We start from the raw sequence: 17,981 nt of genomic DNA on the forward strand, positions 1-17,981 counted from the left end.
CTAAATTACAGTCTTATTTATATTGTAAAAGGGGGAGTGTTCTCTCATTGAAGCTTCTGTCCCAGGCACACTGCCATAAGCTGCAAATAAAGCACCTCCTAAAAATGTGTTTAACATACTGAAAAAGTAAGATCATCATACAAACAATTGGCTTTGGCGGCTTATGGGTCTGTTACATAGGTTTAACAGGTGTTTCTGGTTTATCGTACAAACTAGAGTTGTAAAACTTGCTGTCCACAAATATTTGCTGCTCCCTTTCTCTCCAATATCCTTGAGTTATCATTAATCAAAACAATGAATTAGTATGTCAATGCTGATGACAAATGGGACAATACAGCTATACTATTCAATGACTTATATTGTCCCATATCCAATAATAAACTGGGAAAAGTCAAAGAACTGATTTAACTGTTTGTTTGAGGCATGAAAGTAGACCATTTAATGGTTTTTTAATTGTTTAAAAATAAAATTATAATAAATGAAGGACAGCCCATGGCTGTTTTCAAGACTTCCAGAATAAGGATGAAGTACAGCAAATCAGTTTAGCCTGAACTTCTAGCTAAAGCATCTCTACAGAAAGCAACAGCAGAGGCAAAGGACAGTTCTGCGACTGAGGCACAGAAATTTGGATTCTGTTCCTGTATATGCCACAGTCTGTGTGTGTGACCGTAGGGAAAATCACGAATGTTATGAGTGAAATCCTGACCTCATTGAAGTCAATGAAGGTTTTTCCATTGACTTCAAGGGGGGCCAGGATTTCCCCACTTGTGCCTCTTTCCTCACCTATGAAATGGCTATGATGCTTACCTATCTCACAGGCACACTGGGGGGTTTAAGACTTCAATCATATAAGGAGATGTGGACACGTGGACCCCTGTGTCTACAGAAAATCACTGACTTCAATGGGGATTCTGCACAAGCAAAGAGGATCTCCACCTATGCTCATGTAATTGCAGGGAGGCAGTGTAAGCCAGCTGATAGCAGACAGGAGATCTAGGTTCTCTCCCAGCTCCACAACTGATATTCTGCTCAACTTTAGGTAAGTCCCTTCTATCTATTCTACTTCACTTTCCTCAACTGTAAAATGGAAATAATTATCCACCCTTGTGAAGAAGGTATTTTTTTAGATGTAATGATAAAAATTGCTAAGTGCAAAAGATTACTGTTATTAAGCCTCCCAAATTGCTCTGAGATAGCATTAAGGGACAAAGAGCTCACATTACCCATCACCAAAATTCAGCTGAAGTGAGATGTAGTTATTGAACAGTGCAAAACACACACTACACAACAGTTTAAAACTGTAAATGAAAACTAAGAACACTGTATCTAGTTAAAATTGCTGTGGAAACTGTAACAGACAGACATGGAATTTGGCCATGATTGAGAAGTTATTACCCCCACCCTTGCAAGCAGTTCCATGGGCTCTTTAGTAGCCATAAGTTGTCAGGGGACCTTGGTTTTACATCTCCTTTGAAAGTAGTTAAGACAAAATACATACCTTCTCATGTTCTATGCTCAAATTATTATATCACAGCTAGAACTAGTCGAGTACTGCAAAACTGTTTTCAAATTCCAAGGTGCTGTTTAATTCAGGCATGTTCAAACATTTGATTAATGCTGAGAATTGAGTATTCTTGGAGATGGCTAATATTAATACTCCTGTTCGTATGTGAACCAATGTATCATTGGCACTAATAAGAAAATTTTGGAGCCAGCTGTTTGTCATTCTGTTTTAAATGTCTGCTATCTAGTCATGGACCAAAAAAATACCATGTAGCTGGGTGACAATTCACACCACATGAACAGGGAATAATTGAAATTAATACTTCATGAATAACCCAGAGGTTGAACACTGGTGAATATTTACAAGTAATGAATACATTAGCAGAAATTATCTTCTGTTTGCAACCAATTTGAAAATTTATTAACCAACAATTTGAACATTCTAATTATAACTGCTCTTCCTGCCAAAGTCACATACACAGTACACAGATACTATGTATGAACAACAGCTACATAGACACTTCAGGATTTTAACCATTTTATTCTGTGGTGGACCAGCTATGACAAGTAACTTCCTTTGATCTGGATCTGAACACATTCATTATTAAAAAGAAGAGGGGTACTTGTGGCACCTTAGAGACTAACCAATTTATTTGAGCATAAGCTTTCGTGAGCTACAGCTCACTTCATCGGATGCACGAAAGCTTATACTCAAATAAATTGGTTAGTCTCTAAGGTGCCACAAGTACTCCTCTTCTGTTTGCGAATACAGACTAACACGGCTGTTACTCTGAAACCTGACATTCATTATTGTTCACCTATGGACTACCTGACTTCTCAATTTTTTCTGGTTTTATTTTTAAATTTTATAAATGTTTCCATGTAGTTTGTGTATTTCTGCAGGATGCAATGTATTTACTGGCAGTTAACAGCTCTGGAAGAATGAAATATCTGTGGTATTGAGCCACCTAGTGGCTGACTTACAAGAAATTAAGGAGTTTGATTTAATAATTCAAGCAGCTTGTTTAAAACAAATAAGCAAACAAAAACAAAACACGCAAGCTGGATAAAAGAAAGAATCTGATTTGCCATCAAGGATTCTGATCCTTGTGTGACAGGGTGGGATACGTCTGTATTTAATTATGAACTCCAGTTTGTACTACGTGTTGAACAGAAGCCCTCAGACAACCTATTGTACTGCATACCAGACAGCTCTGCTGCCCAAGAAACGTGCTTGACCTCACTGAAGGACTATCACTGAGATGCCATCAAGACTGCAATCTGGAGCCACCAACTTTGACTGCCTCTCAACCGCAGGCCTACCTCTGCCAAACAACAATTTTCTACACCAGGACCCCACAGATGGGGCAAACATGGCAATATTGGAAGAGGGGGTGTGGGGAGGCTGGAGCGTCTCACCTAAGCACATGACACGGAGGAGACACCCTATTTAAGAGCAGGGCTCTGCTTTATGCAGGGGTGTCTGACCATCACCAAATGAAGAAGGACTTGCAGGAGAAGGGGGGTCTCTGCCCAGGTTCAAATGGTGACAAACCTTAAACTCACAGAAGGGGTGAGATCAGGCACAGGGAGGATGCATCTCAGGACTTTTCTTGTTTTCAAAGAGCTGTGACTCTCAAGTGCTTTAAGAGTATTGTTCCTGTGATTATGACATTCCTTTGCTAAGGCACTAATCTTTGCCTTCTGGCATGTTGTCTCCAAAAAGGTTAAACTTGAAGCCCTGAGTGCCCACAGCCTAAAAATTGAGTTCAGGGGAAGCACCTGGGAAGGTCTCAGACATTGATTGTGGAGTCTAGTGTGACTAGTTGGCAGTACCCAACATCCTAAAGAGGAGTGTCATACAAGATGTCTGAGCCTGTGAACGTGCCCTACAGTTTCAGAGCTAGCAACAGTGACTAGACCAGACCCAAACCCAGTTGGCCTGAAAGCATCTGGAAGGGTCCCATATGCTTTCATGCCAGCTGGGTTTGGGTCTGGTCTAGTCACTGTTGCTCGCTCTGAAACAGTAGGGCACACTTGCAACAGACTGGTGACTGTACAGTGGAATACGGGGTCAGGTTGTAAACATGGAGATGTGTCATTGTGATTTAGGGGGATTAGGGCAGTTTTATTTCTCCTATTCTAATGTGACAATTTCTGGAACAAAAATCTACTATTACTGTAGTAGTGATCAATGTCTCGATGTCAAGTTCGCAGCCAGTATCAAGCGGAGTGCCCTAGGGGCCAGTCTTGGGGCCAGTTTTGTTCAACATCTTTATTAATGATCTGGATGATCGGATGAATTGCACCCTCAGCAAGTTCACAGATGACACTAAACTGGGGGGAGAGGTAGACACACTGGAGGGAAGGGATAGGGTCCAGAGTGACCTAGACAAATTGGAGGATTGGGCCAAAAGAAATCTGATGAGGTTCAAGGACAAGTGCAGAGTCCTGCACTTAGGAAGAAGAATCCTATGCACCTCTACAGGCTGGGGACCGACTGGCTAAGCAGCAGTTCTGCAGAAAAGGACCTGGGGATTATAGTGGACAAGAAGCTGGATATGAATCAGCAGTGTGCTCTTGTTGCCAAGAAGGCCAATGGCATATTGGGCTGTATTAGTAGGAGCGTTGCCAGCAGATCGAGGGAGGTGATTATTCCCCTCTATTCGGCACTGGTGAGACCACACCTGGAGTATTGTGTCCAGTTTTGGTATCCCCACTACAGAAAGGATGTGGACAAATTGGAGAGAGTCGAGCAGAGGGCAACAAAAATGATTAGGGGGCTGGGGCACATGATTAACCCCAGTTACCTCAGCCTCTCCTCGTAATTTAGTCTGCATAGTTAGGCATCTCCCACTAGTGATATCCAGGGACAATGCTAACATAATCTCTATTTACACTAGTCATAAAACAGAGTCCAAAAGGATTTATTATTCTAATTGTAATGCAGCATGATAGTTATTTTGTAAAGGGAAACGTTCTATCTCCAAGTCATTTGTTCCTTATGGAATCTTAGTCAGCATGCTTTTTCCATCTCAGTTAATCCATGAACAGTCATTAAACTGAATGCATCCGATGAAGTGAGCTCTAGCTCACAAAAGCTTATGCTCAAATAAATTTGTTAGTCTCTAAGGTGCTACAAGTACTCCTTTTTTTTTTGCGAATACCAACTAACACGGCTGCTACTCTGAAACCAGTCATTAAACTAGGATTACTTCTAATGGTTACTCTATGAGAAGAGGCTTAATACTTGGTGATACTGTCCTTTAAAAACTAATTTATTATATTGCAATTATACACCCCTCCTACTAATGTGCATCCCCAGTTTATTTCTCACTTATAGCCTATGTGAGGTAACACCACATGGAGCTTTACAAGTTCAGAGCACTTTACAAGCACAACCTAGCAACAACATGGACAGAAGGTGTAGGATAAATATGAAATTAAATAATTAAGAGTTATCTTAGTTTGGTAAGGAAATATATATGTGTTGTAAACAAAGGTCCTGACTAGCAAGTAGACAGAAGGCCTTGAAAATTATAAATTACAAGGCCAGAAGGAATGAAGTAGGGAGGATGTCTTGTTCAAAGAATAATGAGGTAAGGGGAAGTTTCTACAAAGAAAACCTTTGACCAATAAGGGTGATTGCAGATGGTTTTAGATAAGACAAAAGGAATGTCTTAAAATGAGCCAATATGGCCCTTCCCAGTCCACACACTAGTGTTAAACCCTGTGTGAATCTAGGTGCAATGGAAAGCTATTGGGCAGCAAGAAGGAGGAAAGGACAGGCCTTGGGAAGAAAGGAGGTTATAAATTTTATCTGGATTAAGACTGGAAATAAGGGTGAACTGTCTCAAATTGTTTTTTAGTGGAAGTCAGTAATTGGCAATGAGATCACTTGTTTGTTAAAGGATATAAAAAAGTAAACACTTAAACGGTTCCTGGAAACACCTCCATTTTGCCTCTTTCTTGCCCAAAGTGCTAGACTATACCAAAAAAAAAAAAAAAAAAAAAGGGGGTGGGGGGAGGGAGTGACAGGCAACAAATCTGTCGGAAAGGCAGTTAAGCATTGTGTAGCTGCAATTTGCCTTATCCCTGGTTTTGTCCTCACTAGTAATAAAGAAATAGTGTAGTGGAAAAACAGATTTTTAGCCTTGTAGAGTGAAACCTCCTATTTATCTACAGAAACAGCACAATTAAAGCTAGCATCCTCTTCTCCACCTGCTCCTGGGGGAATTTTGTGCCACTGCACGTGTGCAGAATTCATGTCCCCTGCAGATTTCTTTGCTTCCCTGCAGAAAAATGACTTTCTGACAGGGAAGCTGCAAGAGCAGTCACACAGAACTTCCTAGCAGGGCAAGTATATAATTTCAGGCATCTGGAGCAGCCAGCAGAGAGGTAAATCTATATTTGAAAATATAATTTCCAACATTTAGATTTCACCTTCACATTTTGAAGGTGAAATCTAAATGTTGGAAATGATACTTTCAAATGCATTGCTCTAATCTTTCAAACAGAATTAAAAAAAGGGGGGAGGGGAGGGAGTGGCTGGCAACAAATCAAATGGAATACCTAGACGTTCATCTGAGCTACAGGTGGTTAGGTTTTACATTCTGTTCAGAGGGTGAGCTCTACAGAAGAACTGAAGACCTAGCAGTCACATACCTGCTGCAGAGCTCCACTGACAACATCATTGAAGAACTGGAGGGAAGAGTGGCATACATACTGGAAAGTCTAAGTTACCGGAAGCACAAATGTGTTTGTAACTTTACAAGAATCAAAGATTGTAAGATCTTCCTTAGTTTGTAAGTTCTTTGAGAGGTTTTTTTTTGTTCTGGGGACCCTAGGTGCTACAGCATGTCTTGCTGTAGAAGAGGTGTAATTCATAAAGTCAAAATGGCTGAGAAATTAAAAACTGGATGGCAACAGGCAGCAAATCCCAGTTATTATTCAAATCTGGAGATATTCTGAACATAACAAGCCCTCAACCACACTTCTAGGTGCTTCAATTGCTTTACACTGACAAAGTAAAATTTTAGGCTTCAGAGTGAAATTCTTGGACTCTTATTATATAGACGAATAATTAAATAATCAGTGAAGAACAACTTGTTATGGATTAACTCAGTATTTTGTGGGAGGCACTGGGAATAGTCTCCTTCAAGAGAAAGCTGGATCTCATAGGTACCTTCCTTCACTTTCAAAGCATTTGACAGAAGATACTTTAAAAATGAGTGAGCATTGAACTACTCCTCCAGATTGTGCTACTGTAGTTTTGGCTATTTTGTAATAAAAATTGTGCACAGAAGCTTAAGTCTCCCATTTTATAGTCTACTATACATTTTTTAAAATTGTTATACTTACAAAGAAAATATAGCATATGATCTCAAAATGCTCGCAGAAACAAGCTTAGTCATTACATCATGTGCTTTAGCCATACTGAAACAGACCTTTTGCATTCTACCTTTAAATGTATGTATGACAGTTCCATTGGCTTGCTTCAAGGAGGTATGTGTGAACATATCAGGAAACTCCAAAGAGCAATTACACCTAAACAATAAGTTCTGTCATTTACAGATCATTGTCCAATTTTAATAATCACTTGTGACCAACTAAAATATCCCTTCTAGAACAGGGAGATATCCAACCATAAAGTCTCTAGTTAGACTAAGGTACAAATATACTGCTGCTATCACACAGGACTGGTAAAAAACAGAGCTTTCAACTGGTCATCTTTTCTTCTGCACAAATAAGATGTTTTATGGTGAAACTAAGCTTCTGAAGCTAGGATCTGATTCATTAGTGATCTGGGAGTTGTCATAATGGATTCCTTTTTGCATCTCTCTCCACGTCAGTATCTGCTCTGCCAGCTCTTCAGTCTCTGTCACAAGCAAGTTAATTTTTGCCAGAGCATTGTCCTGGAATACAAGATGGGAGTTTCGGGAGTTAGGAGATACTAAAAGGTGGGTTAAGTAATCAAACGATGTAGCATTTTGAGGGAAAGAGCATTACAGGAGATGGGAAAAGGAACCACCTCCACTACTCACCATGTTTTTCATGGTCAGGGGTATCTGAGGGATGCTCCTTATTGTCTGCAAGTGGCTTTCCAGTTTCTCAATGAAGGCCACTGCCAATGTCAATAACTCTGCTACATACCTTTAATTGGGGAAGAAATCCAAAAACAGGCTGTTCAAAATGATGCAGTTTAATCTTAAGCCTCTCATTCCTGTCTCTCCTTGATTTTTTTCCTCTAACCCCCTTCCACAACAATTGTGGGAATTCCTGACCTCCTGCCTGGAGAGAAAATCTCAGCAGAAACTATACAACTGAATCAGGAATGAAGGCACAGGCTGCAGGAGCATCATCATCTTTGCTTGTCAGCAAATGCTCTCTTTGGTGGCACTCAGTAAATTAAATACATGCCAGTGAAAGACATGGCTAGTTATGAAGAATATGTACCATATATCTATGGGCTTATCCATGTGTGGATGGTGAACAAGCTGCACAGAAGAAAGGAGACTTGGTACTACACTAGAATGTTATTTGGTTTTGGAGACTTGTTCTGAGCATACAACTTAAGCGTTATATGAACCCAGAATTTAAACACATCTGTTTGAAAGATACAAGATCATTCTGATCTTTGTCCAGATCATTTTGAATTTTAATCCCATTCTCCAAAGCACTTGCAACCCCTCCCAGCTTGAGATCGTCTGCAAACTTTATAAGTGTACTCTATGCCATTATCTAAATCATTGATGAAGATATTGAACAGAACCAGATGCAGAACCAATCCCTGCGGTTCCCCACTCATTATGCCCTTCCAGCGCGACTGAGAACCAATGAAAACTACACTCTAGGAACTATTTTCCAACCAGTTATGCACCTGGTGATTATCCAATTTGTATGCATGTATCATTTCTGTATCTAAAGTTAAGAATATTGACTATGTAACAATTACAACTGAGTGTGGACTTGGAAAACACCCACCAGACAACAGGCCATCAGCCTTGATGGGCCATTAGGAAGAAACAATAAGACTTGGAATATACTAATCTTTCTCCTTCCTGAGAGGTGTTGCTGGGACACTAGTAGGTCATGTGCTCATGTCACCTGGTACTAAACACCATCTTGGACTTCTAGTAAATTTCCTCTAAAAGGAGGGGAGGTCAAGACTGGGAAACAAAAGATTCCTGCCTTATGTAAATCTTATTTAAGGCTGGAGAGTAAGTTGATCTTGGTTCACTCTTTGCTGAATCCAGAATGACTGCTGGAAACACCTAAGGAACAAGGACAAAGGGAAAGGGGGAGGAGTACTGAACCCAGGCTGAAAAAGGGATCTGGTCTGTGACTGAGACACCTGAAGATTTAAGCTGCAAGCAGGGTAGCTAACCTTCAAGAATTTCTGCAACCTGCCCAAAATCAACATTTAGGGTGAAAAATTACTTCTTGAAACCAGTATAATACCTTAAGCTTAGTATGCGGGTTTTGTTTTATTTGCTTAGTAATCTGCTTTATTCTGTTTGCTATCCCTTATAATCACTTAAAATTTACCTTTTATAGTTAATAAACTTATTTCTTGTTTATAATATAACCCAGTTTGTGCAATTCGTATCGGGGGGGGGTGGGGGGGGAAGAAGCTGTGCATATCTCTCTACTCATTGACAGAGAGGGCAAATTTTTATGAGCTTGCGCAGTGCAGACTTTTCCACACACACAAAACAATATTATTTAGGGTTTATGCCCTAAAGGGGATGTGCACTTGAGTGCTGGGCTGGTGCGTCCCTATCTGTGCATGTGTGCTGCCAGAGGCCGGAAAGCCTAAATCAGCAAAACAGGGAGAGGGAGCCCAGGCTAGTGGAGAAGGCAGGCTCAGTGAAACCCCAGTACATCAGGTGGCAACGGGTGGGTGCAACCCATCACATTGACTAGCAGCATGAGTTTACTTTAGCAACTTTTTGATACAACAGTTGTGCTCCTCCTACCAGGGGTGATTGTCAGGCAAAAGTAGCTTATTTGGACACGAATACAGGTGCAGGCTACATGCTAACAGCTATTTTCTAAGAACTCACCTGTGGAATACAGCTTCAATAGGCAAGTTCTCTTGACACAAGGGCTTCATTAACCTCTGCCGGAGAGTCCTCTTCTCTTTCAGCACTGCTTCCAAGTGTTTATTCATAACTTGCAGAGCTTGGCATTTCTGAGCTACACAACAGAGGTAAATATCAAAGGGATACTGATTGGAAATTGTTTGACCAATGGAGCAAGAGCAGAAACTCATTCTGCATTGAGTTGACTCAGGTTTTCCAGCAATTTTTCCACTGCGCAAGTGACAGGCTCAGGGAGGATAGCAGTAACCAGACTAGTCCCTGTTGAATGATTTAGGAAGTAGTACTAGGATATGTTCCAAAGAGGCTCAGGACATCTAGTCCTTAAAAATGTATCACTTTAGTAACAAGCATGGTTTTAAGCAATCTGGTAGCTCCATCTAAAAATCCCTATATGACCTGCACCCTATAGTATTTTAGTAATAAGAATTTCCTTCAGGGTTGTGTCATGGTGGACAAGAAGAAAAGATCCATAAAGACAAAGCAAAGAGGTGATCTTGCCCGAAACTACCAAAATAAAATCCCAAAAGTTCTTCTGAGTGACATTACATATGAATAAAGTACATACATCTGTTGAGTAATTGGGAAGGCAGCAGGTTTATGTGCAGCACTGCTGGGGCACAATGGTTTATGAATGCTCCCAGAACTTCTGCCCCCTGGGGCCTAAGATATTAAGTGGAATACCACAAAGGACACACACATGGTCACTAGTGACATGGAAGGTTCTAGTTGCATTGCTGTGCGAACACCCTTTATTGGCTGACCACCCATCATAGCCTCAGGGGCCACTACACACCAGTGGATGACAAGGGCAATGGTGGTGATGAGAAACAGGGAACTCAATGGAGGTGAAACACATTTGATGACATCCAGGTCAAAGAGCCTACAACTAATAATTATTCCCCTGAACACAGCCACTTACTCAGGAAGTATGGGTGAGCAATATCTGCAGTTTCCTTTTCCAGTCCCAGGATTTCAGTTTCCAGGCTCTTCTACAAAAGGCATAAAAAATAGCTATACTTGATTTTCATATGGTTTACTTTCTATTTACCTATATACCTGTGGATATCCCCCCACCTCCTGAGCATGTATGTATTCAAAATAAGAATACCAAATTCATCCTTCCATGCCTGTAAGAAATTTTTTTTTAAAACAGATTAGTCTGTATGGTTGTGTTGAGTAACTGTGCACGAAGAGCTGAGTTTTGCATTTAATTCTTAATTGCAGTGAAGCTTCTGATCATTTTTATTTCGTCTGGGAATGAGTTCCATTGTCTAAGTCCAGTTCCTGCAAAAGTAGGCTTTCACACTCACAAATCTCTCCCGAGTACCAAACAGTTCCTTGGCTCCAGGGGAACACAGCTGCTTTCATAGGGGTGATCTTGGACAGACCTCTAATTTGATTTATTCAATGGGAAGCCAGTCCAGAATGTGGTTAATATCTTCACATGCCCCGTGTTGCTAAACAGATGGACTGCTATATATTGTACCAGGTGGAACCTTTTCAGGTTTAATTCCTAGATATTAATTGCAGTATGTGAGCCAGGCAGTCACAAGTGTAAATAGGTTGAGAACCACTGGTCTAACCTCTTCTTCAGCTAAGCCAATGGGCATTTGGCTGTCTGCAGTGCTGTTTGATGGCATGACTTTCCCACTGTTAATGTATGCACTGGATAATTCAGTAGTTAAGCATTACCACCAGACAATAGCAACAACAGAAATTCAGAATACATCTCATAAAACTTAAATCTAACAGCCAGTTTAGACAGTAGTGGGAGTCTATGGAATGGAACTGTAAGAAAGGTACCATTAGGGGATGTATACACGTGAAAATTAATCCAGAATAAGATAGGTTGTGAATTTAAAGAAGATTATTTTAAGATTAACTCTGTGTGGATAGGGAGTCTTATTCTGAATTATTTTAAACCACTTCCAAAAAGGACTAAAGTAATTCAGAATAAGGCACTCTTATTAATTAGAGTATAAAGAGAATTAGAGAATAAGAGTATCCACACATGGAGCTAACCAAGAATAGATCCCTGTGTAGAGACGCCCTTATTTTGTTAAAGTGGAAGTGGTCCAGTTGCCTATAAATACAACAGCGCACGAAAAAACAGTTGTTGTTTGCTGATCTAAGGAGAACAGATGTTCAGATCTGTTTCCCCAGTTTCTTCAAAAAGATTTAGAGAAAGTTTGTTCACCAGATACAACGGGTTGCATCTTTGCAATTATTATGAAAAAAGGAATTTTATATGGGTCTCTCTTTCCTTTGTGGTAATTCATTAAATTGTGACAAAACTACCAACTGTTAAAAACTAAATTACTAACAACACCTGCCATTATATTTTACATATTATTTCTTTTCTCCAGCCTGCTTTATGCTTTCTACTATATAATGGTAAAAACACAGCATAAAAATGTGCTTTCTACATGGAGGGGGCAGTACAAAGGTAAAGAACAGTTAGTATGTTGTCTTTCCCATCATATAGAAATATGCACCCCTGATACCGATGGATTTACCTGGTTTATTTCAGCTCGGATGTCTGCAATTTTCTCTACCTCAGTGAGGTGCACAAAGCATGGGGCTTGTTTAGCAGATAAATCCAACATCTCCTATTAAGGAACAACAAGAGAGGGTGGTACCAGGTCAGTAGCAATAAGAAGTCACAGCAATTAGAACATTTTCAAGGTTATCAAGAATATTAGTGCAACTGGCAGGGTCTTTCTATGTGTTGCATTAAGTTTCTCCTAACAATGATTTGGGAAACATAAATCTTGCATAGGCAGCTGAGGAAACATTTCAGAAGGACAAAAATGGGCTTACAAAAATAAAAATTCTACAAAGTCCTTATAAAAGAGTTTGGGAGCATCCTCCTTAAAGATTTGTTGTTTAAATCTATGGCATTGGAATGCACCTAAAGACAGAAGTTTACACTTTAGAAGTATAAACAAGAGGAAGGGATACAGTCATCCCTGGCATGGACAGTCAACATTCAAAATTGAATGAAATTCATCAAACACAGCCAGGAGGGATTTCTCTCTTCTCCCCCCTTTCAATTTTAACATTGTTTCTATCAGCATAAACATGGATTTATTATAACTGGCATCTTATTTGAAGACACACATTGTACTTTAAGAGGGAAAAAAATAACTAAACCCTCCAAACCAATGTACTAGGAAGTAGCATGGCTAGTGGAGAAGGCACTGAATCAGAAGACCAGAGTTCAATTCCCAGCTATGCCACTGATGTGCTGTATCACCTTAGGCAAAGCACTTTACCGCTCTATATCTCAGTTTTCCCTTCCTCCTTTTGTCTATTTAGATTCTATTCTATATAATTTCTTATACCATGCTCATCACCATAGCATTTGAGCGACTTCCAGTAGTGTATTAAATAATGTGACTAACATGCCACAGGTTTGTTCTTTCATTTTCTCTCCTAGGGGAAGAAGTGTATACAGTGTTCCTTTTGGAATTTATATACTGTATTCACATTCACACACACCTCTGTGTTTATATTAGAGATGGCAAGGTCAGAGCAATGCTTCTTGCAAGGTGTGAAAGGTGGTAAGGTTTGGGATGGTCCTTAGTTACAGTGAAGTTCATTCCACAATCTTGGGTCAAGCACCAAGAACACTCAGTCCGATTGTGAGAGCTTGTCTACACTTACAGTGCTGCAGCAGCATAGCAGCACCAGTGCAGCTCTACCGCTGTGGTGCTTAGTGAAGACACTACTATGCTGACAGGAGACCTTCTCCTGTCAGCACAGGAACTCCAGCTCTCCGAGAGGCAGAGGAGAGGAAAGCCCTTCCATCAACAGAGTGCTGTCTACATCAAGGGTTAGGTTGGTATAACTCTGTCACTCAGGGGTGTGGATTTTCCACATTCCTAAGCAACAGTTATACCAACCTAAGTTTGTAGTATAGACAAGGGCTAAGCTCTTTAGGGATGGTCTCTTACTATCTGTTTCCATGGCTCTTAGTACAGTAGGGCCCCCAACTTTGTTGGAGTTTCCAGGTACTACTATAATTCAAATAATAAAAATAATTCAATAAAGTGATTGTGAAAGGACTTATGCAACAAGCAAGATTATGCTACAAACAAGGTCCTTTGTTTTTTGTTTAAAATTTCCCAAAAACGTGTCAGTGTTTATTACAAAAAAAAAAACCAACCAAACAAACAACAACAAAAAAACAGGTGAAAAACTGTGCAAAATTAACTTCACAGTTTTCTAGGAAAATATCAGGGTTAATATTGGGGGAAGGGAGAACAGAAAAAAGGCACAAAGAGAAAAGTAAGAGTATTTTAAGTAAGGACAGTTTAATGCTGTGGTTTATTTCATGAACAGTACATTAACAGTATGTACACATGTACGTGTATCTTCCGCTACATTGTCTTACTTTAAGAGACAGCCTAACATTTACACTTAGACTAATTTATTATTAACAAACCTAGCTACCTAATTAATATACTGAAATTTCTTAACACTCAATATTTCCATGTAATTGAGTGGTCCAAAATTCAGGTGAAAATTGGAAAAACATGCATAATAGCTTTTGTAAAAGCCAGGAATTTTTTGTTAAAAACTGAAAACAAAGGGCCTTAGCTACAAATAGTAACCCTGAACATGAACCTCTGTGCAGGCATCTGTCCACATGGCTCTCTGCACAGGATTGATAGGGAGATTAAATTTAACAGGAGTACTTGAAAGTGGAGGCATAGATCTATTAGACTATTTTGACAGTACAGATACAGGAATAAATGGAACCATTACACTTTATCCCTACGTTCCAAGTTCCAAGAGCAGAATCAATGCTGCCCATTTAGATCTAGCACCTTCTGTTGACATTCATATTGTGCAAATGAAACCCTAGTAGCAGAAAGCCATCCAGAAGCAAATACCTGGGGGCACAGCAGACAACCACAGTGAGCAAATGTGTTCTAACTCAGCCTCTGAAAATTTTTTATTTTTATGTTCAAAAAAGATCTAAGGAGCTAAAGAAGATCAAGAACTACAGAACAAAGCCTAAAAAAAGTTAGCTCTCCTAAAGCCTGTAATAAGAAAAGGAGTACTTGTGGCACCTTAGAGACTAACCAATTTATTTGAGCATGAGCTTTCGTGAGCTACAGCTCACTTCATCAGATGCATACCGTGGAAACTGCAGCAGACTTTATATATACACAGAGAATATGAAACAATACCTCCTCCCACCCCACTGTCCTGCTGGTAATAGCTTATCTAAAGTAATCATCAGGTTAGGCCATTTCCAGCACAAATCCAGGTTTTCTCACCCTCCACCCCCCCACACAAATTCACTCTCCTGCTGGTGATAGCCCATCCAAAGTGACAACTCTTTACACAATGTGCATGACAATCAAGTTAGGCCATTTCCTGCACAAATCCAGGTTCTCTCACTCCCTCACTCCCCTCCAAAAACCCACCCCCATACACACACAGACTCACTCATAGATTCATAGATTCATAGAATATCAGGGTTGGAAGGGACCTCAGGAGGTCATCTAGTCCAACCCCCTGCTCAAAGCAGGACCAATCCCCAATTTTTGCCCCAGATCCCTAAATGGCCCCCTCAAGGATTGAACTCACAACCCTAGGTTTAGCAGGCCAGTGCTCAAACCACTGAGCTATCCCTCATCCAAACTGACCACTCTCCAAGTTTAAATCCAAGTTAAACCAGAACATCTGGGGGGGGGGTGGGGGTAGGAAAAAACAAGAGGAAATAAGCTACCTTGCATAAGCCTGTAATAGCAATCTGTTTTTTAGAGCAGACGTCTACGTTTGCCACAGGCAATCCAGAGTGTAATCAGTGCTTAATGTAGGTTTCAGAGCACCAGCCATGATAGTCTGTATCCGCAAAAAGAAAAGGAGTACTTGTGGCACCTTAGAGACTAACAAATTTATTTGAGCATAAGCTTTCGTGAGCTACAGCTCACTTCATCGGATGCATTCAGTGGAAAATACAGAGGGGAGATTTTATGTACACAGAGAACATGAAACAATGGGTGTTACCATACATGCTGTAACGAGAGTGATCACTTATCGTGAGGAATTATCAGCAGGAGAGAAAAAAACAAAACAAAACAAAAAAACCTTTTGTAGTGATAATCAAGATGGGCCATTTCCAGCAGTTCACATTTGGGGACAATGTATACCTTCAAATCAGCCACACTGCTATGGGTACCCACATTAGCCCCATAGTATGCCAACATTTTTACGGCAGACTTAGAACAACGCTTCCTCAGCTCTCATCCCCTAATGCCCCTACTCTACTTGCACTACATTGATTACATCTTCATCATCTGGACCCATGGAAAAGAAGCCCTTGAGGAATTCCACCATCATTTCAACAATTTCCATCCCACCATCAACCTCAGCCTGGACAAGTCCACACAAGAGATCCACTTCCTGGACACTACAGTGCTAATAAGCGATGGTCACATTACCATCACCCTACACTGGAAACCTACTGATGCTATACTTACCTACATGCCCCCAGCTTTCATCCAGACCACACCACACGATCCACTGTCTACAGCCAAGCTCTACGATACAACCGCATTTTCTCCAACCCCTCAGACAGAGACAAACACCTACAAGATCTCTATCAAGCATTCTTACAACTACAGTACCCACCTGCTGAAGTGAAGAAACAGACTGACAGAGCCAGAAGAGCACCCAGAAGTCACCTACTACAGGACAGGCCCAACAAAGAAAATAACAGAACGCCACTAGCCATCACCTTCAACTAAAACCTCTCCAGCGTATCATCAGGGATCTACAATCTATCCTGAAGGACGACCCATCACTCTCACAGATCTTGGGAGACAGGCCAGTCCTTGCTTACAGACAGCCCCCCAACCTGAAGCAAATACTCACCAGCAACCACACACCACACAACAGAACCACTAACCCAGGAACCTATCCTTGTAACAAAGCCTGTTGCCAACTGTGCCCACATATCTATTCAAGGGACACCATCATAGGGCCTAATCACATCAGCCACACTATCAGAGGCTCGTTCACCTGCACATCTACCAATGTGATATATGCCACCATGTGCCAGCAATGCCCCTCTGCCATGTACATTGGCCAAACCGGACAGTCTCTATGTAAAAGAATAAATGGACACAAATCAGATGTCAAGAATTATAACATTCAAAAACCAGTCGGAGAACACTTCAATCTCTCTGATCACTCGATTACAGACCTAAAAGTGGCAATTCTTCCACAAAAAAAATTTCAAAACCAGACTCCAACGAGAGACTGCTGAATTGGAATTAATTTGCAAACTGGACACCATTAAATTAGGCTTGAATAAAGACTGGGAGTGGATGTGTCATTACACAAAGTAAAACTATTTCCCCATGTTTATCTCCCCTCCCTCCCACCACTGTTCCTCAGACGTTCTTGTCAACTGCTGGAAATGGCCCACCTTCATCAACATTACAGATGATGGGCCATTTCCCATAAAAGGTCTGGGCGCACCCCTACCCCCGGGGCTCTCCTGCTGGTAATAGCTCACCTTACCTGACCACTCTGGTTACAGTGTGTATGGTAACACCCATTGTTTCATGTTCTCTGTGTATATAAATCTCCCCTCTGTATTTTCCACTGAATGCATCCGATGAAGTGAGCTGTAGCTCACGAAAGCTTATGCTCAAATAATTTTTTTAGTTTCTAAGGTGCCACAAGTCCGCCTTTTCTTAGTGCTTAATTTGTAACGCAAGAGGTGCGAGAGCTCGAGGAATTTTTTTACATTCATAACTAATACAACAAGCCCAGAGGTGCTGGGGCTATGACCTGCCAAGCCTAGAGGACTCTCAGTCCTGCCACAAATTAAGCACTGCCTGTAACGCTCTTTAGGGGATGGGGGACAAGTAGCCGCTCACACCACGCCAGACGGGGGCCTGCTCCAGCCTGGAGAGTGCCGGTGTCATCCACCCGGCCGGGCCAGGGCAGAGCCTGCTACGCTGCCCCCTGTTGAGATGGCCCCTACTCGGGGCGCTGACGGTGGGGGCCGGACACCCACAGCTGGAAACCGGGGCGGCGGCGCAGCAGCTGCTCTCCCGGGGGCGAAGGTCCCCCACGGGCGCGTTCGCAGAAGGGCCGCGCGGTTCCTCGGGAGAGGGGCCATGGCCCAACCCCACCGCTCCTTACCTGGGTCACCACACCCGCCGCCAGGCACTTGGCCAGCACCAGCCCCGCGGCTGTGGGCTGAGCCGCGTCCCAAGGGTTCGAACAGGCCATCGCCGCCTTCGCGTCCAAACCTGCCGCGCGCGCCCGCCCTCGCGCAGGAAGCTCCGCCCCCGCGCCGCTCAGGCTGGGGGCGAAGCCACGCCCCCTTCGCCATGCTGTGTG

General features: G+C 41.6%; 1 protein-coding gene across 1 annotated transcript; it reads right to left on the minus strand.

Annotated features, from left to right (window-relative positions):
- Positions 1–6,810: 6,810 nt before the first annotated feature.
- Positions 6,811–17,933, minus strand: HAUS2 (HAUS augmin like complex subunit 2). The gene is made up of 6 exons (XM_077818811.1): positions 17,781–17,933; positions 12,125–12,217; positions 10,528–10,597; positions 9,570–9,702; positions 7,548–7,656; positions 6,811–7,418 (listed from the first exon to the last, which is right to left on the minus strand). Exons 1-6 carry the CDS (start codon positions 17,868–17,870, stop codon positions 7,260–7,262), a joined length of 654 nt encoding a protein of 217 aa, XP_077674937.1. The 5' UTR covers positions 17,871–17,933; the 3' UTR covers positions 6,811–7,259.
- Positions 17,934–17,981: the final 48 nt, after the last annotated feature.

The sequence above is a fragment of the Eretmochelys imbricata genome, chromosome 6, assembly GCF_965152235.1.
Source record: "Eretmochelys imbricata isolate rEreImb1 chromosome 6, rEreImb1.hap1, whole genome shotgun sequence".
Taxonomy (NCBI): Eukaryota; Metazoa; Chordata; order Testudines; family Cheloniidae; genus Eretmochelys; species Eretmochelys imbricata.